The sequence below is a fragment of the Labeo rohita genome, chromosome 2, assembly GCF_022985175.1.
Source record: "Labeo rohita strain BAU-BD-2019 chromosome 2, IGBB_LRoh.1.0, whole genome shotgun sequence".
In the NCBI taxonomy this organism is placed as follows: domain Eukaryota; kingdom Metazoa; phylum Chordata; class Actinopteri; order Cypriniformes; family Cyprinidae; genus Labeo; species Labeo rohita.
This window is the reverse complement of record NC_066870.1, coordinates 8148913-8173116: the sequence shown is the minus strand read 5'-3', so window position 1 is coordinate 8173116 and position 24204 is coordinate 8148913. Positions and strand designations below refer to the sequence as shown.

At 33.0% G+C, this 24204-nt stretch overlaps 1 protein-coding gene across 1 annotated transcript in view; it reads right to left on the bottom strand.

The window, feature by feature from the left end:
- Positions 1-3955: 3955 nt before the first annotated feature.
- pigk (phosphatidylinositol glycan anchor biosynthesis, class K) overlaps positions 3956-24204 on the bottom strand; it is a 49056-nt gene continuing 28807 nt past the window's right edge. Inside the window, exon 11 of the mRNA XM_051096710.1 lies at positions 3956-5512. Coding sequence (XP_050952667.1) covers positions 5396-5512 — 117 coding nt within the window. The 3' untranslated portion in view covers positions 3956-5395. The remainder of the gene's footprint in view (positions 5513-24204) is intronic.

Genomic DNA, 24204 nt, shown 5'->3' with positions numbered 1-24204 from the left:
TGGATATACACTACCAGTTTTTGAACAGTAAGCTTTTTAATGTTTTTTTTTTTTTTTTGGTTTCTTTGTTTCTTTGTTTTTTAAAGATGCTCACCAAGCCTGCATTTATCTGACCCACAGGTACAGCAAATCCAGTAAAAAAAAAAAACTAAAATATTTGTACTATTTAAAATAACTGTTTTCTATTTTAATACATTTTAAAATGTAATTTTTTCCTTGTGATTTCAAAGCTGAATTTTTAGCATCATTACTACAGTCACATGTTCCTTCAGAAACATTCTAATATTCTAAATTTGCTGCTCAAAAACATTTATTATTATTATTATTATTATTATTATTATTATTATTATTATTATGTTGAAAACAGCAGAGTACAAGTTTCATTGATAAATAGAAAGTTCAAAGGAAAAGCATTTATCTGAAAGCTTTTGTAACATTACAAATGTCTTTATCATCACTTTTGATCAATTTAAAACTTCCTTGCTAAATAAAGTACTCATTTCATTTCAACAGAAGTATTCAAAAGCTATACTGACTTCAAGCTTTTGAAAGGTATAGTGTACAATGATACAAAACGTTTTATTTTAGATAAATGCTGATCTTTGGATCTTTCTATTCATCAAAGAATCTTGAAAACATTTACTCAACTGTTTTAAATATTGATAATAATAATATATATATATTTTAAATTCTTGAACAGCAAATTAGTATATTCAAATGATTTCTGAAGGATCATGTGACACTGAAGACTGAAGTAATGATTCTGAAAATTTTGCTTTGATCACTGGAATAAATTGCATTTTAAAATATATTCTGAAAGAAGTAATTTTAAATAGTAAACATATTTCACAGTATGACTGCTTTTGCTGTATTTTGAAACAAATAAATGCAGGCTTGGTGAGCAGAAGAGACTTCTTTAAAAACATTAAAAATCCTACTGTTCAAAAACGTTTGACTGGTAGTGTATCTACACAGGCAAATTTGGAAATGATTATTATTATTATAATTATTATTTACACTAAAATCATGTTAACATGCATACTGTTTATATCTATAATCATAATGTTTACAGCTTTACAGTATGCACGCATTTTTGTTATAGCACAATACAAGACCACTTTCTCATCTCCAGTTTGCGCAACACTGTAGACAATATTTGAAAGCAGGTTACTCTGTCTGGAGAGAAAACACAATGAACAGAACAGCTCAAGTGTGGCACTATGGTATGATATTGAAAGAGAGAATTGGTGAGAAATAAAGCAATATGGGCCACTGCAGCTAGACCCAGATTACTACGCTAAGAGTCTTTCTCTTGGTGGTGTATTGATCCATGGTGGCCCAGCTATTTTCCAAACAGTGAGTTGCTGACTGAGAGACAAACGTCTCCTGCTCTGAGAAAACAGAGAGATGAAATCACAGGGTGCTGAGCTATAATTAAACCCCAAATATATGAGCAGTTAAACCAACCCTGGAATTACATGCTTAATGATTTCACATCATGAAATGCACTGAATTTTCCCTTTGTCCTGGCTAGTAATTGTACAAAAAGGCAAAAGGTCTGGCTGCATCAAGCTGCTATTGACTTGTTTAAAAATGAATGACAAAAAAGTAAATAAATAAAGATAGACCATGTTTGTCATAAAGTGTTGATTTTAAGTCTTAAATGACTAAATATATAATTCATTGAAATAATAAATCTACATAATCCTAATAAATCTAAAATGCTTTACGCTTCCATTAGTGATGTGTCTGAATGCAGTCACACCGTGTTCTGGAAAGAAATGACGTAATATGAAACCCCTAAATACGAGATGGGAGGAAAAAAAAAATATATCAATGCTTTCTCTCGCAATATCATTGGGTAATCATACTATACACAAACTGTAGACATCAAAAAGCCATTATTAATATGTGGGGAGATGAAACTGCTTTTGAGTGTGCTTTGTGTTTTACTTTCAAGAGCACACAGAGCGACAGTACTTACCACATATTTTACAAGATTAGATGTTTGTCAGTGGTGCTCAGGATCTGCAAATCATTCACCATCATCCTATCAGTCATCTTTCCTTACTCTGTTTATGCGGTAAAGTGAAATGTACTCTAATGTAACAGGCTACCGCTAGCGTGGCTAACCATGTCCCTTTAGTGGCTCCGTACAACACATTGTTTGTTTTCAGTCCCTTTCTGAATACTTCTCATAATAACAAAAAATCAATAGCGTAATTGAAGGAACACTCCACTTTTTTTTTTGAAAATAGGCTCATTTTCCAACTCAACTGAGTTTTACTGTTTTCGAATCCATTCAGCTGATCTCCGGGTCTGGAGGTAGCACTTTTAGCATGGCTTAGCGTAGATCATTGAATCTGATTAGACCATTAACATCTCGCTCATAAATGACCCAAGAGTTTCGATATTTTTTCTATTTAAAACTTGATTCTTCTGTAGTTACATCATGAACTAAGACTGAAGGAAAATGAAAGGTGTAATTTTCTAGGCCAATATTGCCGGGGGAATAATCAAGAAACGTTTTTGCTGTACCATGGGTCCAGCATGCGCAATGATATTACGCAGCACCTGAAAATAGTCTTCCTGTGCAAGCAGGTGGTCACGTTGGTTGACAGAAGTTAGCCTATTTTCAGACACTGCGTAATATCATTGCACCTGCTGCATCCATGGTACAGCAGCAACGTTTCTTGATTATTACAAGAGTATAGTTCCTAGCCATATCGACCTAGAAAATCACAACTTCTCATTTTCCGTCGGTCTTAGTACACAATGTAACTACAGTAGAATCAAGTTTTAAATGGGAAAAATATCAAAACACTTTGGTCATTTTTGAGCGAGATGCTAACGGTCTAATCAGATTCAATGATCTATGCTAAGCTATGCTAAAAGTGCTACCGCCAGACCCAGAGATCGGCTGAATGGATTTGAAAACAGTAAAACTCAAATGTTTAACTCTAGGGGAGTTGAAAAAAGAGCCTATTTTCAAAAAAGTGGAGTGTTTTAATATAATATTTTTCCAAACACTTGCCTTCACTGAAAATCGGGCAGGATGTATTTGTTTTTCCTCCTCCATTGCTGTTGCTGTTTTGTTCTGACAACATCATGCTATTATTATATTAACTAGTAAACTGATTTTTTAAATTTGTGAATAGATGCGAATCGCTAGAAGACCCCCGCTCCTATTGATTATACTTATGATCAACTGTTAAACAGGTTTCAATATAGTGTTGGGCGATATGCTCAATTTTCATATGGTCCTATCGTCAGCCTGTGAGATTGCCGATACATGATATTATCGCTGACTAGCCTAGTCTAGCGCGAATTATTATGCACTTTTTTAAAAAAACACTCCTGGTAAGTGAATACAATAATTATATCACTGTATGATGAAATACATTTCTTACCTCTTATTTACACTGCACAGGTCTGAGGCGTTCCCCCCCCAAAACGAGTCACTGTGTCCCCCTTTTTCATCCCATATGTTAAGTTGTACTGAGTAACAACTTAGATATTTGTGTTTGCTAAACTTAATTTTAAGTTGATTCAACTCAAATATCTAAGTTGTCACTTACCATAATTTAACATTTCAAGTTGAATAAACTTTTTTTGAGTTGACTGAATTTAAAATTTAAAGGCAGCCAGGTTACAAATTATTTTAAGTTGACTCAACAAATTGTTTTTTACAGTGTAGGTAGATGTTTTAATGTAACATAACCAGTAACTGCAGTAGGTGTTTAACCATTCACAGCTCTCTTATAACTCAACATTACTTCACTAGAATTTATTTCATAATGCTTCTCCATTATAAAATGTGAGTTCTTTGTTCTCTTTCATTTCACACAGAAAAAAAGAGCTTCAGCTCCTGTTTTTCCACCATTTTCCTGCTGCTTTTCTGCTTTATTACTTTCCTTCAAGTTTAAAAGGAACAGAACATGAAAGGCTTTCAGAGTCTTTTTACTGTAGGCTTTATTCAAAATGTCACCTTTAGCCAGTTCTATAATAAAAAACATACCGCAAAATGCTTGAGAACACAAATGGGAAAAAGACAAAATGGCACTGCCGAAATTCCCATAATGCATTTACTCACATAACATGAGTGCCAGTGAATATTTTAATGTGGGCTGCTTTCCTAAACAATCCTCGATGTCTGACTTACCAACAGTTAATGATGCATTAGACAGACAGAAAAAAAAAAATCTGAATTAGAGATTCCAATTTGTCAATCTCTTATTCACACTTGCTGTGTAGCTGGGGGTGAATTCGGTCGACCCCTTTTAGAGCACATTCGTAACACGGTTCAAGTGCAGCAGAGATGCTAATGGACAGATACAGGACATGGCCACAGGCAAATGGAGCCCGTTTGGTTGCTGTACATGGAAATGTTTGTTGTCCATTAATTCCTTACATTTATTGCTGGGCGAACTCACGAAAATGTCTAGGCCACAAAAAAAAAAACAAAGAAATTACATTTTGCTTGAAAAACAAAGCCTGTTTTAGGACCAATAAGATATTTAGCTAATTTCATGACATGTTCTACCCACTTCTTGTCAGCTAACTGTCAGCAGCTTATGAAAAAACAATCCCATTAACATTGCTGTAACTGAACATAAATGTTATATTATTTAAATTAAGGACAGGAGTGATTACACATCATGTTATCATTTGTTGTACCTGATTTGATTTATGCTAATTAAAAATCATTACTGTATTACATTAACGACAATGAGATGTTTCTTTTCATTATGATAATGAGAATTTAGGATTCAATTGCTTTAAATGCAAAACAAACAAACAACTTAATGATCCTAAAATAGGCTTTATTTTCTTTACATTATTTGTTTTCTACCCAGAAAATTAGTGTTCTTTTCGCACTTCAAATAACCATTAAACATTGATGGATGAACAGCAATTGCATATACAGATTTAGATGATCTTATCAATAAAATAATAAAAAAATAAAAAACATCCCACTGAGAACTAATGAAATCTGGGAGGAGTGCATGCCCTCATTACAAGTTACAATTCCACAGTGCCATTATAAATCTTAATCTTAAAGAACAAACAAACTTATAAACAAACCAACAAACAAGAAGTATGCTTCTCCCTGCAAGCTGTCTGTGTGTGTTTAGTTCAAAAGAAAGTCCCTGTGTGAAATTCAAATGCTTTCGCTACTGAGCAACAAAGGATGTTTGAACGTAAGAAGTCAGTGCATGTCACTTTCAAAAAATGATACACAGCAAAACCCAAAGAAAACAAACTTGCATCAAAAAATAAATAAAAACGTATTCCTGACCAAATCAATCATGAACAAAGTTAGGGTGGTCTCTTTTCTGAAAGAGAAGACACAAGCGGTGGGTTCTTTGACCTCGGCGGTGCTGGGAGGGATGAATCAGAAGATGTGTTTGAGATGTTTGATGCCATAGGTCTTGAAGAACACCAGCAAGATGAGAGTCCAGAGCCCCAGAATGAAGCCATCAGGAGGGTGCCAGTCCTTCTGCTTGGGTTTCTGTGAAGACATGTCGGCGACAACTCAGATGAGTCTGTTTCATATCATGAAGGATTGAATTTCATTTGTTCTCGATACACGATGTAAGCATACGGTAAGTGTCAAACAATGTCCTCTCCAGTTCAAAACAGTTTTCAGAACACACCAGTGTAATGAAGGCTTTACAGAGAGGCTGTTATTGAAGGATAGGAGAGCACAAAACTGCCAACAGTAAACATTATAACTAACCCTTCAAAAAGTGCTAAAAGGCACTGTCTCTCAATTCACAGAACAAAAGAAGAAATTAAATAAAAGAAAAATGAAAGAGACAAAGGAATGAACAAACAAACAAGCAGAAGAGAGTCAACTAAAAAATAAACCTATGAGAGAAAGAAAACTAAAATAACAACTGGAAGAAAACAGACAACAGATATAAAGAATGAATGAGAGAAAGCAAGGGCAAACAAAAACTAAAGAATGAACAGAATAACACTACAAATGACAGAATGAATGATCAAATGAAAGAATGAAGGAAAGAGCAAATAAATAACATAAGAATTAACAAAAAGAACACAAAAGAATAAAAACTGACTGAATGTGAGTGAACAAATGAAAAAAAATGAACAAAAACAAAAACAGAACAAGAAAGCAAAAGAAAGAAACAAAAAAATAATTAAGGAAAGTGACTTCAAACAAATGTAACAAAGACTGTGCAAGCGAATAACTTAATGAATAGGAAAATATGAAGAAAGAAAAATAAGACAACAAAAAAGCATGAAAAAGTGAACAAAAACAAATTGAATGAAAGCAAGCACAAATTAAGGCAAGAAAAAACAACAAACGGGGAGAAAATAATGAATGAAAAAAATCATAGAATGAAAGAAGAAAGAAAAGAATGAACAAACAAAATAACTAAGTATGCAAATGCAACAAAGCATGTGCAAGCGAACAAATAAATAATGTGGAAAGGAACACACAAGAAAGGATGAAAGAAGAAAAGACAAAACCAAAGAGTAAAAAAAAAAAAAAAAAGTGGGGAAAAAAAAAAAATCAAGTATAATATTTCAACAAAACTGTTTCACTTTTTTTTTCCCCTGTAAGAAATAATATTGGATTATTAACTACTGAATGCAGATTGCTTCAATTTTTAACAAATTCATTCTTAAAATATAGTTTTTCCTTCATTATGACCTCAGGACAGCTGCACCTTCCCTTTTTTTTTTTTTTTTACATTTTTTAGATGAGGGCAAAAAAACAAATGAATGAATGTGGAAAAAGAACGAACAAACAAAAGAAAGAAAGAAAGAAAGAAGAAAAGACAAAACCAGTGAGTAAAACAAAGCAAAAAAAAAACAATATCAATGAAAGAAAGTACAAACAGAGGAAAGAAAGAATACTTGACAGAATGGAAGAATGTACAAGCGAAGAAAAAAATAAAAAACAAAACAATAATAATAATAAAAAAGAACAAAGCAACAAGAGCACAGTTGAGGAATTGAGGAAGAGAAAGAAAGAAAAACAAAAAAGGAATTGAAAAAAATGAAAGAAATAGAAAGAAAGAAAGAAAGAAAGAAAGAAAGAAAGAAAGAAAGAAAGAAAGAGAAAAAGAACGAAAAAGAAATTAAAAGAAATAGAAAGAAAAAAATAGAATGAAAGAGAAAAAGAATGAAAAAGAATGAAAAAATAATAATGAAAGAGAATGAAAAAGAAAAAGAAAGAAAGAAAGAAAGAAAGAAAGAAAGAAAGAAAGAAAGAAAGAAGAAATTGAATGAAAGATATATAAAGAAAAACAAAGGAAAGAGAAAAAGAAAAAATTGAATGAAAGAAATAGAAAGAAAACAGAAAGAACAAAAGAAAAATAATAAAAGAAAGAAAGAAAGAGAGGAAAGAAAGACAAATAGAAAACAAACAAAAGAATAAGAATAAAAGAATAAAAGAAAGAGAAAGACAGAAAAAAAGAAAGAAAAAGAAAAAAGAAATTGAATGAAAGAAATAGAAAGAAAAAAAGGAAATAGAAAAAAATAAATGAAAGAAATAGAACAAAAGAAAGAAAGAGAAAAATAATGAAAAAGAAAAATAGATGAAAGAAGAAAGAAAGAGAAAGAAAAAGAAAAAAGAAATTGAATGAAAAATAGAAAGAAGAAAGAAAGAAAAAATGAATGAAGAAGAAAAATAGAAGAAGAAAAGAAAGAAAGAAATAGAAAGAAAAACAAAGGAAAGAAAAATAAAAAATAAATGAAAGAAATAGAAAGAACAAAAGAGAAAAAGAAAGAAAGAAAGAAAAAGAATGAAAAAGAAAAATAGAAGAAAGAAAAAGAAAGAAAAAAGAAACTGAAAGAAAGAAAGAAAGAAAGAAAGAAAAAAAAAAGAATGAAAAAGAAAATTAGAAGAAAAAGAAAGAAAGAAAAAGAATTAAAAAGAAAAATAGAAGAAAGAAAAAGAAAGAAAGAAAAAAAATACAATGAAAGAAAGAAAAAAGAAGTTGAATGAAAGAAATAGAAAGAAAAACAAATGGAAAGACAAAAAGAAAAAAAAAAAACTGAAAAAGATATGCAGACTCACGTATGCACAAACACACAGCTCACATGTACTTCAGCATCAGGACTCATCCTCACTCAACGTTTGCACATTTACAGCTACATCATCACTTTGTGTATGAACATTATACATTTAAATCAGCCACCATTAAACATGCATCACCAGACGTGCATTTATATGCTAATGCAGAATGAATATTTTACTGAGAAGAAAGATTTAACCTCTAAAAAGAAAATGCTCATAACTTTTCCAATTCTAATAGAGGGGCTTGTGAGGGCCTTTGCTGCACTGTAGGTGAACATGAGCGTGTCTTAACTGCAAACCTTCATTATCAGCCTAAATACAGCTACAGCCTGAGGCCAGACTCAACAGTGACCTAGAAACCAGGCGGATGTTCGTATACACGCTGACCACCAGAGTGCACATAACCTGACTCGGGGACCACTGGAACACTGAAAAAGAAATTTGTGTGACAAATACTGCTTTGGGGAGAGACCATGCAGAACATTATTGTTTATGCCTTGGAGCATATTTGTGTTAAATGTCCTTCCCATCATGGCTTCACGGTAAATACACAATATACACATTTAAAAGAACAATTCACCCTAAAAGGAAAATTATGTAATCACTTTTTCTCACCTTCATTTAAAAAAAAAAAAAAAAAAGGGTTTTGTGGAAGAGGAGAAATTTTAAAGAATGTACTTGCCACTCTATTCTATACAATAAAAGTTCCAAGCTTCCAAGGATGTGACGTGATCTCCTGGCACGAGATCTCGCGAGATCCGACTGGTCTTGCAAGACACATCCTGAGGATACCCTCGCAAAACATTTTGCAGTGTTTACATTAGAGCTGCACGATTAATCCTTAAAATATCAAAACCCACGCGGTGTTATTCCTGAATGACAACGACTTAGCTATGTCTATTAGGACTATTTCACATCGCCAGCGTCAGTGGTGCGTGAAAAGCACGTTTTGTCGCTGCCCATGTTAATGAATCAGAGGGTCGGGGTAAATGTGAACGCAGAAAAAGCAACACAAACAGTCTTTTCAACCACATTATAATCATTATTTCTGTGTTACAGACATTTAAATAACAGAAGTACTGGGATAAAAGTTTATAGTTTGGGCATAAACACTTGTCTACAGTAGCGATCAAAACTAAAGTGTCTTAACACGTTTATGTATAATAACGCTTATCCTCTTCCGCCAGGAGGTGGCGACAACTGCCCGTTTAAAAAAAGTATGTCACTGAATCATTCATTTAGGAGATTTCAATAGTCAAGCAGACTCCTTCTTCATTGAATGTTTTTTTAATTCATTAAAATGGAAGTTTAATTTCATAAAGTTCAAAATGCACCTACATTTTTTTGGCATTTTGTCTTTTTCAGTTGAATAAAAGACTATTTTCCCTATATATTTCATCATTGAGAATTTCTTAAGAAAAGTTTAAAAATCTCATCTCGTCTCGTTCTCGTGAACCCAGTCTCGTGTCTCGTCTCGCGGGATGAGTGTCTTGCCACATACATAGTAAACAATGAAACGTTCTAGACATTATTAGTTAGTTAGACATTAGACTTAGACATTAGTTCTTAGACATAATTGTTTTTCAATTTTGCCTTGTCAAAAAAGGACAAACTGATTGGTCTTAACTATAGTGTTAAATTCGTACTACTTATATATATATTTTTTAAATAGTTATACGTTTATTTATCTATTCACTATTTATACTATTTATCAAATCACCTCTTATTTCTATATTTTCATTTTAATTTAACAGGGTTCATACAGATAGTGTGAAATGGAAAAAAACAAAACAAAACAGGACTTTCAAGGACTTTTCAAGCACTACCTTTTTTATTTTCAAGGACTTCAGTGATCTCACTTAACTTCTATAAGGTAATTGTTTTTACCAGTTTCAACTTAAAAACTTAAGTTTAGCAGCTGCCTTAAAATTTTAAGTTAAATCAACTAAAAACTACAAGTCATTTTAACTCACTACAATAAAGTGAGTTTAAATGACTTGTACTTTTGAGTTGATATAACTAAACATTTTAAGGCAGCTGCTGAACTTAAGTTTTTAAGTTGAAACTGGTGAAAACTCTTTACAGTGTATTTCATATTCTAAAAAAAAAAGATTGATAAATAAAAATATATACATAAAAATGGCAAAAATAAAAGTCAAGCACATGCAAAGTATTACAAAGTACAATACACTTTTAGTAAAACCACAATTAATTTGTATTTGTGTATACTTTCTTTTTTCTTTGTGTTGTTTTTATAACTGTACTGCCTTAATGGTTTGATTTTAGGCCTACTGTTTAAGAAAAAAAAAAATCTGGGGAAAAAAAAACAAAACAAACAAAAAAAAAAGATTTCCGAGAACCTCCGAAGCTCCGATCTAAAGCAAATGATTCACGATCCCGTTGTAAATAATTATTCGTGAAGCATCAAATCACGAACCGCGAATCATTTGACTATTGAAACTGCGTATAGTGTACAAACCTGTTCCAATCTAAGTGAGATGATTTGTGCTACACAATTTGAAGTCTCGTTCTGAAACAAATGATTCGCGATATGCAATCCGATTGGAGCGCTTTGAAACAGTGAATCATTTTGCGTAACTGATTCTGAGTTTCGAAAAGCTCCATTTCAGTAATCACTACGTGCTTTTTAAAATCGTTACAAGTGATGTTGAAATTCTAAAATGAATGGCTCTTTTCATTTGACCTGGTTTTTGCTAGTGAATCGCTTGAAATGTATGATCGAAGTCACGAGTTTGAATCAGCGGTTCCAGCGTAAATGACTCAAAGAAATCAGGTTCACCTGTTCCTCTTTTCACATCTTCAGCTATGTTTACATGACACTGTCAGTACTACTACTTGCTTAGCTTGATTGTTTTCTGACATTAACTGAAATAAGCGAAGACAGTATGATGTTTTATGAACTACGTGAAAAGATATGTGATTAAAGAGTTATTTCATAGATACATTGTCCTTCAATAATTCAAGCACTTTTCAAGTATTATTTATTGAAGTACTATTTTCAAGGGTTTTCTTGTCCTTAAATTTCAGAAGTATTCATATTCAAGTACTTCAAGCACTTAAAGCATTTGTACAAACCCTTATTTAATTACACATTACAACAAAAATTAGTTTCACTCAATTTTTTGTGGTTCTTCTGTACAGAAGTTAGATGTTTTTATGGTTTTTTTTTTTTGGTTTTTTTCCCAGTGAATTCTGTGGTGCCAATTATTATTATACTATGTATTTTCACATCAAAATTTTAGTAAATATTTAGGTCAGGTAAGTTTTACAACTTCTATAATTTATTATGAAACATTGGTTTAGTACAGATAAGTTAGTTTTTGAATTAATTTCTAATATTTTTCTTTTGCAAGGATGGGAACTTTCAACAGATTAGCTAGAATAAGTTGTCACACATTTTTAGTTTTCATGAACACTGTTAATAAGTAATGTGATTTTTGTTTTCAGCATGTCAAACTTCAAAATAAAAGATTAAAAATTAAAGTAAAATAAACAAAACTTTTCTTTGTTTCACTGTTATTAGTGATTTTGTTGTGAGATTTTTGTCACTTTTATTACTTTTACTATAGTGCTGTCAAAAGTTTAATATTTACATGTATTTACATGTTTATAGTCATATAATTTATATCAATTATATGAATATAAACATGTAAATATTTAAAAATATATATACTGAATGTGTGTGTATTTATATATACACATAATAAACATACACAGTATACAACCATAGATTATGGAAACAAAATCTTTTATTTTGGATGCAATTAATCACGATTAATCATCTGACAGCACTATTTAATTTATTCAGTTTTATGTATTTTTTAAAAAAAATATTACTCTTTAGGTTTCATACATTTTTAATTTCAGTTTTAGTTAAATTAGTTCCAGTTAGTAATTTTACTGCTTCAACATATTTTTCAGTCTTATTTTAGTTATTTGCCAAGGCAAAATTTCTAATTTTCATTTGACTTATATATTTTTATCCAGTATTTATATTCAATTTAGCCTTATTTTAATGAACAAAAATGTTTACAATAGTTTTAGTCTTAGTCGAGAACAATCACCCTGTTTGACACACAGTCATTGTTGGTCATGTTTGACTGGTTGCACCACATGAATTGGACACACTTAGATTTGGAAACCATTTCAAATAACTATAATATTAAAAAAAAAAAACCTGCTTCACATTTTTCCTTTAAGAAATAGTAATTGGATTACTTTTTAAGTATATTTTAAATATGGCTTTTTTATCTTCATTATGACCTCAGGACAGTACCTTCCTTTTTTTTACTCATCACTTTTTTTTTTTTTTTTAATATATCCTCAGCACATTTACATGGATGAGGACGATGTTTCTTGCTCCACCAGACAGATAGCAATAATGAGTAGTCTTCATCTGCATAATAAATTGCAGCTGAGAGTGGAGGACAGCAGAGGAGAAGTGCTGAGGTAGTTAACCTCCACAGCTAAGAGGGGCATGGGAGGGTGAAGTCTCTACATAAGGGGGCTTCTCACATGGCTGAACACGGACTGATGGATTGACTCCGACAGACTGCTCAGTCTACCTCCGGGAGCAGTCGAGGAACAGATCTGGAGTTAACTAGAGCCACGCTAATGACGAAGAGAAAGATGGAGTGGGATTATTCTGAGATTATTAGCACTTGAAAAGTCAGGTTAAAATTTGTTTAGATCATGATGTTGTAAAGGACACAGTCCCTTGATACTCATGGCATCAGACATTTTCACCGGGCGAATGATGAAATCGGTGAAAAATTTCAGGCACTGGAGGAGAAACGCAAGAGACCAGAATATCAAAGAGTCTTGGAGGTGGAATCTTTTGATTTGTACCAGGTAAAGTAACCACCTAGAAACCACTCAGACACAGGGCACCTTAGAGCAACATGTTAAAAACACCCAGAACACCTGAACCACATAGCATCGGCCAGATGGGCTAGTCATAATTGGAAAATGAACCAGAAAAGGTTCATCATGATGGGTCTTTCATCATCCTAAGAGGGTTTAATTTGACAATCACCAGCTGACTCTATTTTAGGGGCTCCCAAACTTTTTTTTGTCAGCTCTCTGACATTGGTTAATGGTTACATGATATGCAAGCAAATAATACAAATTGTATTTTGTGCTGTGTTTTATATTTGACTAGCTGGACTTTAAAATAAAACATCTTTTTAACATCTTTTTAGTTATAACAACAACTAAAATAATAATAATAATAATAATCATAAAACAATACATTTTATTAACAACAACAACAACAGTAATAATTATTAATAATTCTATATAATAATAATAATAATAATAATAATAATAATGTAGTGTTATAACAACTATAATAATAATAAACTATTTATTTTTATTAACAACAACAATTATTACTATTATTATATATTTTATTAAATAATAATAAATGTATTATTATTATTATTATTATTATTATTATTTATTTTAGTCATTGTTATAACTCTAGAAAAAGACAGAAATACATTACTGTTGTAAATTACTATTGTACTGTTAAAAAATTACACTATTACACTACAAGTTACAATACTAATATTTATATCTTCAATATAATATCTTCTAAACTTTCAAACCCTCAAATATTTCAAATTTACAAGCTTTTATTTTGGCATAACACTGTAGAAAGGCTGCAATCTTCTGCCCACAAAATTTTTGAAAATGATGCGAATTAAAGCACAACCTAGTGTATGTTGCATTCCCAAATACATGATAAACTCACAGCACATGCAGAGATGGAGTTTGCTGCATTAACTGTGAACTGAGAAGCTAAATACATGAACAAAGTATTGCTTGGAAACAAGGAGAGCACCAGACTGTACAATTGTTTAATTTAATTGCAGTCTTTGATTTGATTAGTGCGCTATGCTATATTGTGATTATTGTGCAGCATTTTACATTGGATATAATTCATTATTAGCTTTTGATCAACTCACAAACCCCCTGCAGTTTTCTTACAACCCCCAAATTGAGAAACCATGCTTTAATATGATCCTGCTTATTACATGTGTACTTACCTTATAAATAAATAATTTTTCACCAAATTAATACTTCATATTCATTCACTGATTTGATTACATGAAAACAATGGGAGTGCTATGAAAGGTGTAGAACTATAGAGATCATACAAAATTACCTTTGCTGCTGATGAATGAATTTAAGCCAAGTGTGAACACAGTTCTTGATTGTGTTTTTTTTCCCTTATAATTGCAAATTTACATCTCACAATGCTGAATTATTTTTTCTCAGAATTGCGTGATATAAACTTATAATTGTAAGTTACAAATTCAGAATTACTCTGCAAAAAAAGGTATGTGACCCTGGACCACAAAACCAGTCATAAGTAGCAAGGGCATATTTGTACCAATAGCCAAGAATACATTGTATGGGTAAAAATGATCAATTTTCTTTAATGCCAAAAATCATTAGGATATTAGGCAAATATCATGTTCCATGATGATATTTGGTAAGTTTCCTACCGTAAATATATCAGAACTTAATTTTTGATTAGTAATATGTATTGCTAAGAACTTAATTTGACAACCTTAAAGGCATCTTTCTTAATATTTTGATTTTTTTGCACCATGAGATTCCAGATTTTCAAATAGTTGTATATCAGCCAAATATTGTCCTATCCTAACAAACCATACATCAATGGAAAACTTATTTATTAAAAACACTGTAAAAATGCTATTGGTTAATGGTAAATTCCCTTACAATATATGGTCAAAACTGAAATATTTCAAAGAGACATTTCATGTAATTTAACAGTAAAACACTGTTAAATTTACAGTTTTTGGAAGTGAAAAAATATCAAATTATATTATAACTATAAAAAAAAACCTGACATCGCCAGCATTTTTTTTTTACCGTGTAAATTTGGATTTGTGTGTTATAAAGTCAGAATTGCTAGATATAAACTCTAATCAAAATTGTGAGCTGACATTTTCCCCTTAGAACTGGACTTTATAACTCGTGTTTAAATTTCCAGTGCTTTTTACACGTCTGGTTATTAAGTAGAACACATCTACAAGCTTGAAAGTTTTGGATCATGAACAAGCTTGTGAAAAATTTACATTTTTCTTTTGCAATTTGGCAAAAGAAAGAAAGTCATACAAGTTCAGAATAACGTGAGGGTAAGTAAATTACACAGTTTTCATTTTTGGGTGAACCATCTTTTTAAGTTCTCTTGATAAATCATACTTGTGCATTGAAACTGTACAGCATTCTGCCAGAATGGAAACTCTGCCATCAAACCTGATGCTATTCATTGAGGAAATTATTTTCAGTTTGACTGGTTCAAAACCCAGCCAAAAAGGACAAAAGGAGTACAGCTATGCATCCTCCTCCTTCAGCTTTGATTCCCCAAAGCCATAGCACTGAAGCATCAAACTGTCAAGCCAACAAATAACTATTCAATGCTGAAGACAAGCATTCTCAGAGCAAAATCATCACAACAAGCAGCGTAATTGAGTTTGGAGAAAAGCACCTTCAGCTGAGTACACTGTGATTAGTCTCTGACATTTAAAGCCTGATTTAGAAGCGAGAACGATTGCTGCACAAAGGGGATAACCTCATCCTCAGCCGGAGACAGACGGGTTGACGCAGAAGACAGCACGACTAACAAGCGCTCTTGGAAGAAAAGACAAGGTTATGGTCCAGTGTTCTCACTCCTATGACCTCATAAACTGACATTTGTTAAATACATTTAATGTGGGATTTTAAACTGTTTACTTGCATTTGCAGTCTGCACTGTTTTAACAGCTAATTCATTAAAATAATTAAGTACACAATTGGTCAAACGTTTGGAATAATTAAAATTTTAAAATCTTTCTCAAAGTCTCTTATGCTCACCAAGATAAGTCGGCAAGTATTTTGACACATTTATTCCTGTTTTGCCAAAGCTGAATTTTCAGTCCAGTCTTCAGTGTCACATGATCCTTCAGAAATTATTTTAATTTGATTTGTTGCTCTTGAAACATTTCTTAAGCCATTGTTAAAAACAGCTGGGCTGCTTATTTTTAATTTTTTTTATTTTTTTTCCAATTAGAAAGTTTGGTGAAAAAAGAAAGAAAGTCATTAAAACTTATTTTCAGCAAGGACACAATAAATTGATCAAAAGCTATTGTAAAGACAATAGTGCTACAAGATTACTTTTTCAAATATATATGTTGTTCTTTTGAACTTTCTTTTAATCAAAGCTTCCTGAAAATAAATGTTGTCATGGTTACATGGTTATCAATCAGTCAATCAAACAAACAATCAAACAATCAATTAATCAATTAATCAATTAATCAATTAATCAATTAATCAATTAATCAATTAATCAATTAATCAATTAATCAATCAATCAATCAATCAATCAATCAATCAACCAACCAACCAACCAAGTATTGTTAAGTAAGTACCAACCAAGTAAGTACCAACCAATCAACTGTTTTCATGGCTATTGAAAATTGAGCTTTGCCATCACAAGGATATTATATTTTAAAACAAAATAGAATATTTCAGAATATTACAGTTTTTACTTGATTTTCATCAAAGAAAGATACCTTTGGCAAGCATTACTTCTTTCAAAAATAATAATATCAAAAAAATGCATTCCATATGAATTTATTCCAAACTTTTCATATGGCTCAGTTACCCAGCCTAATAATCAGTGAAAAACTGTAAACATTCGCCACAATTCTGCGTCTCTCCATCTTGCAGGCCACTTCTGAGTGCTCAGTTGTAGAGCATGCAGCTGATTATTGTAATCTGGCATACAGTACTTTATTGAGACTGTACTGCATCACTCCACTACTGTACTCTATAAGAATGAGCTTTTTAAAATGCAGAAAGTGAGCTCAACTATTGTGCATCCACATGTATGCACAATGCTCTTCTCCTTTAATTTATCATCATTTGATGAAGTACTTAATTTTTAGATTTAGATTTTTAGATTTTTTTTTTATAATGTCATGTTTACCACCTGCTTACAGTAAAGATAATGCACTTTGAAAGAAAGAATATTTATGTTAAAAACAAAAATTACTTAATTGAGCTATGTCTGGTGCACAAATTGTGCTTGGTTAAACTGGACTGTGGGTAATATGATGCAGATGTTACTGTGTGCAAAGGTGATGCAACTATTCAGTGAATTCAGCCAATAGTCTCAAAGAAACTGAAAATATAATTATTCGTCCTTGGTGTACATTACTTTGGCTATCTTAAATAATTCTATGCTCTTCTGAAATGCTCTTTTAATGTGTCCATCTGCAGAGTTGTTATCTGAACTTTGATCATTAAACTTTTTAATCAAAGAAGAGACATATTAAACTACTGCACATTTCTGAAAACTTTAAACTGATGTTGGCTTGCAAAGAATTACCTTAAAGTATCAGTGATCATCAAATTTTAACTAGCCTATGGCTACACTGCAAATCAAACATGTAATTCAGTTGTTAATTTAGGTTGGAAAAATAATTTCTTTGAAAAAATATATATAGTCTACACAAAGTTTGATGAATATCTGATTAGGGAAAGTAAAAGAATAACCCTCTGGCCAGCAGAAAGCATGATTAGAAATAATATATAAAGGGGTCATCGGATGCCCATTTTCCACAAGTTGATATGATTCTTTAGGGTCTTAATGAAAAGTCTATAACCTACTTTGGTTAAAAATTCTCAATGGTTATGTAAAACAACACCCTTTTTACCTTGTCAAAATCAGCTCTGCAAAAATCATCTCATTCTGATAATAACTGTTCCTTTAAATGCAAATGAGCTCTGCTTGCCCCGCCCCTTTCTTCTCTCTGCTGCTCTGAGAGATTGTTTACTTTAGCTGCATTTAGCGCGTTTAGCCATGAAACTTGCTAACTAGCATGTTATTAGGAAAGGTGATTGCAGAGATTCATAAAAAACCCCTTATACTCACTTCTGCTGTAGGTGAAGCTGGATCACGAATGATTAGTGTGAACATAGATGCATTTATGTAGATAGGGAGGTGCATTCCCTTCACAAACAAATGTAATCTACTGCATCTTCAGCGGCTCAGATGTCGGGAGTAAATGATGACCACTATGTTCATTATTACATCCAGCATACAACACCTCAATCGCTCCTATCGGAGATATTCTTGTCTAATTTACATCCCTGCTCCGGCATCGAAACAATGGAGGTCTGACTGTTACAGCTGATCTGAGGTAAGACGCTCATGTCAATTAACTATCGTGGGAGCGGCCTCTGTCTGTGTGACGCCACACAGACAGGCATCTGAGGCTCAATTTGAATAAGGGAATATTATTTTTACAGGTTAATTAAAAACCACTGCATGGGTTTTTATCATTATAGAGCAGAATTGTACATACACTGTAATTACAAATACAAATGAAAAACACTGTCATTAATGTAGTCATATTGAGAAAAAATATGCATTTTTACGCATTTTCTACAACAATTGTAAATACATACCTTACTGGATGTTTCGCAGCAGTTTTAAAGCGAAATGTCCAGAGAGTGGTGCAAAAAAACACGTTCAACATGTAACCGTGGCACGTTTTTATGACGTTACTACAGGCATGCATTTTTATTACGCTGCTTAAGATACATGTTGCAGCTGTTCAGAATTCAAATATCTGAGGATTGTCGCTAAAGGTTAATGCTCTATCATGTTGGAAATATCCCCTACACCAAACACAACCCTAAACTGATAGTGTTAACAAATGCAAAAGTGATATAAAAACACATTTGTTGATGTGCAGCTGTTTAAAAAATGTTTAAAAGTAACACTACCCATTAGTGGGTGAATACACTTTAAAGGGCTTTTAAAAGTCTTTGTACCACATGATGCAAAGTGACGAGTCTTTGGCTTGATAAAAAAAAAGATGTCCATTCAGCACTCTTATAACACTAAAACACTTTCTCTTTGAAACAGAGCAAGAAAACACCTTCATTATCTGTGAAAAGTGGCCACAGGAGAATCTGACCTGAAAACCACACGCTTATTTTCCGAGCATTACATTTATTCTGTTTTTCCAATTTTCACAAAACCGTTCCTGCATCACACCACTGCACATTTGCATTAAATTCTGCTATCATACAGTCTCTATGACATTTTGATCCCTAGTAAATGTTTTTTTTTAGCCTTTTTGCCTTTTTCATTATTAAAGGTCTTAGAAATTGCTTTAAAAAAAACTGCAGAAAGTTACACACCAAAGTTAATTACAGACATCACGTCCTAACAGCAACAATGTTTATGCCAGAAGTACTTTATCCGTTCAAACTATATTTTTTGATGTTGCAAAATGACAGCCAATCAAAACATTTTGTGTGTGGGATCCCTTATAGAAATACAATATTGATTTAAAATTTTGCACGTGTAATTTTTTTATGTTAGAAAATTCCTGAAATTCATGTAGTTTTTCTGTAAAGGCCTACCCAGCACAACACCACAGAAATTAATTGTGTAACAAAATGTCCTGTTACTTGATGTTTCTCATGGTTGCAGCTGGATAGGGCAAAAAGCAGCCGACATTGCATCATGCCTGGTTAGGACACAGTGTTAAGGGCATGAGCATTATAAATAGTGAGGTTTACCTTAGCCAGTATCACTAATAACATGTAACAGAGCAGAACTGGCTCAGAGCTGGTTTGAATTTTACTATATTTGGCAAGTCATACTACCCAGCACTCTACAAAAAACAAATTTTCTTCCTCAGTCCAAGAATCTGTTGTACTATTTGAAAATTGCGGCATACAATCAGCATCCAACTGAAGCAAATCTGGGCCAAAAACATACCTTAACAGCATTTTGTTTGCCTGATAAAAAGACTGTGGACTGTGGATTTAGGCACAAAAGCAAGAAGATAAAATGGAAGCGATTGAACATACAGGGAATGGCAAATAAAGACCTGATTTGTGAGAAGTTCATATGAGATCATAGCTGTTGGTCTTCAGACGGAATCATTTCAAATGCTTGGACATTTTGTCCAGAAGTAATATTTTAATAAAGGAATCAGTAAAGAGGCTCTGCTCAACATTCTCACTAATAAAAATTGATGAAGAGAAAGAAAGAAATGGATATAGCGAGATCAAAGGTTCTGATGTAGTCTTCATGAGGCTAGTAATAGAGTCCAGCACGCAGTGGGAGGGAAAGTCCAATCATCAGATTCCAGAATGAACGAATGCTAGAGGGCGACTCATCCAGTTCGCCGTATCGCCTGCATTACCCCACTGAATAGAACATTCACATATTTATGAACGTCACTGCAAAGCTCCGTTATGACAGTTTGATATCATCAATCACGGCAGCCCTGAATCCTTAGCAATATCCTGTAGCCCTCCAGATGATTTCTTAAACCCACTGGGGTTTGGACGGCAAATCCACTGTATCAAAAACTGACAGGTGTTCCTTCAGTCACAATTGAATATGACAATCCATGTATCACATTCTGGAAAATATTCAAAAGTATCAAAGAAAAAGAAAAACTGAAATATGTCCTACATTTAAGCAGATATTTAGGAGAAATGCTATAACAGTCAGCATCCACCTCTAACATTTGGTTCATTCCAAGGTGGTTTGCAAAGATTATGGCTGATATGTGAACGCTGGAAATGAATTTAAAGGCCAGAAACATATTTTTTATGCAAGTTGACAAATGCCAGAATGAGAATACTGTGATTAAATAAATAATCAGATGTAAATTATATGGAAATAACTCTCTGAAGTAAACTAAAGTAGAATAAACTGCTATATAAACGGGAGGGTTTAGCAAATTTCATTTTTCGGATTCATATTTGCTACAACTGCAAAATATAACAATACTCTTGCATTTCCATTCCTTTTCAAGGATTATGGCAGCAGATGTCAAAATTACAGTCACTCCCTCTGCAGCTGTATTAGAAACTGCATTGCAGCCGTGTTAAATAGTTTCCTTTAATGCCAGGGTAAAATAACTCAAAAGTGTAGTGATATAAATGCACATTCAGACAATCATACAGACAGAAAGAAAGAAAGATTTATAAAGTTGAAAATAAACATATTTCAAATAAATAATCAATTGTACATTTTGAATGTTAATTAATGTTAAACAAAGGGACCAAATTTCACACCAAAGATGTAAAAAAGAAACAAATTACATATGAATGTTTCTTTTATATTAATGACGTGAATATGAGCTTCTGATAGGTAATTCACGCCTGTGAACATTAAAAGAGAATCAAGTTCAACACTCTCATTTCAGTAATAAACTTTTTAAAAATCAAGTAGTAAGCTGACTTAATAAATAAAGTGAAATTACAACCATTAAGTACATTTCGATTATTTTAAAAATTAAGTACTGCAGGTTTACATAAAATTCTGTATTTGCAAAATTCTGTTTTGCATTTGTATTCATTTTGATACAGTCTTGGCCAAAAATATCAGCACCCTTGCAATTCTGTCAGAAAATGCAACCCTTCTCTCAAAAACTTTTTGCAGTTGCAAATGTTTGGTACTCACGTTTATTTTTTTGTTTGCATTGGAAAAACAGAAAAGTCAAATATGATACAATTCCACATAGAACCCATACATGCACTTGACAAAATTATTGGCACCCTTAACTTAATATTTGGTAGCACCCCCTTTGAAAAAAAAAAAAAAAACTGAAATCAATTGCTTACTGTAACCATGAATGAGTTTCTTACACCTCTCTACTGGTCCTCTAATTTTGGACCACTCTTCTTTTACAAACTGCTCCAGGTCATTCAGATATGAAGGATGCCTTCTCTCAACTGCTGTTTTGAGATCTCTCCACAGGTGTTCTATGGGATTCAGATCTGGACTCATTGCTGGCCATTTCAGAACTCTCCAGCACTTTGTCTGTAACCATATCTGAGTGCTTTTTGAAGTGTTTCCCTTTTCATTCTGATGGCGACGGATAATAGGAGCTGACACTGTTGTACACTGTTGTCTGCAGATCAGCTTGAATTTGTTTGGCAGTTAATCTGGGTTCAAACATTCAAACAATCCTTTGTTGTAATTTTTCATTAATTTTGCTCTTTCGTTCACGTAAAGAGAGGTTAGCTACAGTGCCATGGTCTGTAAACCTCCTGATAATATTGCGCACAGTGGATATAGAAACATTAAGATCTCTGGGGATGGACTTGTAGCCTTGAGATTTTTCCTGTTTTCCACAATATTTTCTCTCAAATCCACAGACCACTCTTTACACCTCTTTCTTTTCTCCGTGCTCAGTGTGACACATAACACAAAGGTTGGGTCAACTTTTCTCCATTTTAACTGGCTGCAAGTGTAATTACTATATTGCCCACACCTGTTACTTGCCACAGGTGTGTCTAAATACAAATTACTGAAGCATCACATGCTTAAAAAGGAATTATTTCTTGACAAGGTACCAATAATTTTGTCCAGTCCATTTTTGAGTTATGTGTGAAATTTTATCAAGTTTCTTTTATCAAGACTTCTGTTTTTTTTTTTTTTTTTTTTTTTTTTTTGTGGTTGCAGTGCAAACAAAAACAATAAGTATATATATATATATATATATACACATACATACATACATACATACATTTGTATGAGTGAGATGAGTAACAAACACTGTTGCAGCAAACAACATTTGTCTGGGGTCTATATTTCTGCAGCATACACATTTTTTTTTTTTTATTATGAGTGTAATCCAACCTTCCCGAACACACACACATGCACGCACACACATGGTGGTTTATGGGGACTCCATAGGCCTGATGGTTTTTATACTGTACAAATTGTATTTTCTATAGCCCTACACCAACCATATCCCTATACTGTACCTACCCCTCACAGAAAACTTTGTGCTTTGTGAGATTTGGAAAAAACAAAACATAATTTAGTATGTTCTTTAAGCCTTTTGAATTACGGGGACATAGACATTATGTTTAGAAATCACATATATAAAGCTCTGGAAAAAATGTTCTTAAATCATTATCTCTACATTTATGGCAGCATTTCCATTCCAATTTATGCTGAATTTCATCACAGGTACACATCATTCTGCTTAATCAAGTACCGATTAGGTGATCACAAAAAGTATTAAAAAAATACTGTGGCCGTCATTCACTATCATCTTGCAATAGGACCAGAAGAATGGGAAACAGTGCTAGTAGTACCTCAAAGGTAATTTGAATCAAATAATAACTACTGACCATGCCAAAAGAGCTGAAAAGAAAAGTTTTGAGTGAGGAAAAGAAGGGTTCAATTCTGGCTTTACTGGCAGAGGAACACAATGAACATCAAGTTGCTTCCATCCTTAAAATTTCAAAGACAGCCATTTTTAAGAACAAGGTCAAGCTGTAGACACTGGGGACAACAAAGCTACAGACCGGCAGAGGGCAAAAACTGACCAGGATGACTGCCAACTTAATCAAATGTCACTCAACAATCATAGGATGGCATCAAGTGGCCTACAAAAAGAATAGCAAGTGGCAGCTGTGCAGTGCAGTGCACTGCGAGGACGTTTCGAAAAAGGTTCCAAGGGGCAAGGTTGAAGTCATTACAAAGCTAGAAAAAAAGCCCTTAATCAGTGGGAAGCAAAGAAGATCCAGACTGAGCTTTGCAAAAGACCGTAAAGATTGGACCTTCTCTGATGAGTCCAAGTTTCAAGCTTTGCCCAAAACCTGGTTGTCTAATGTTTGGACAGAAACCTGGAGAGGGTTACAAGCCATAGTATCTTGCACACACTGAAATTTGGCGAAGAATCATGATGATCAGGGGGTACTTCATTCAATAACATTCGTGTGTGAAGGACACATGAATCAAGCCTCATACAAACTTGTCCTGGAAGAAAACTTGGTTCCTTCTGCTTTGACAATGTCCCCGAATTCTGAGGATTGGTTTTTTCCAGCTGGACAATGCTCCATGCCACACAGCCACGTCAATCAAGGTGTCATGGCCAGCCCAGTCTCCAGACCTAAACCCCGTTAAAAACCTTTGGAATGTGATCAAGAGGAAGACGGATGGTCACAAGCCATCAAACAAAGACAAGCTGCTTGAATTTCCTTGCCAGGAGTGGCAAAAGATCACCCAACAGCAATTTGAAAGACTGGTGGAGAGCATGTCAAGACGCATGAAAGCTGTGATT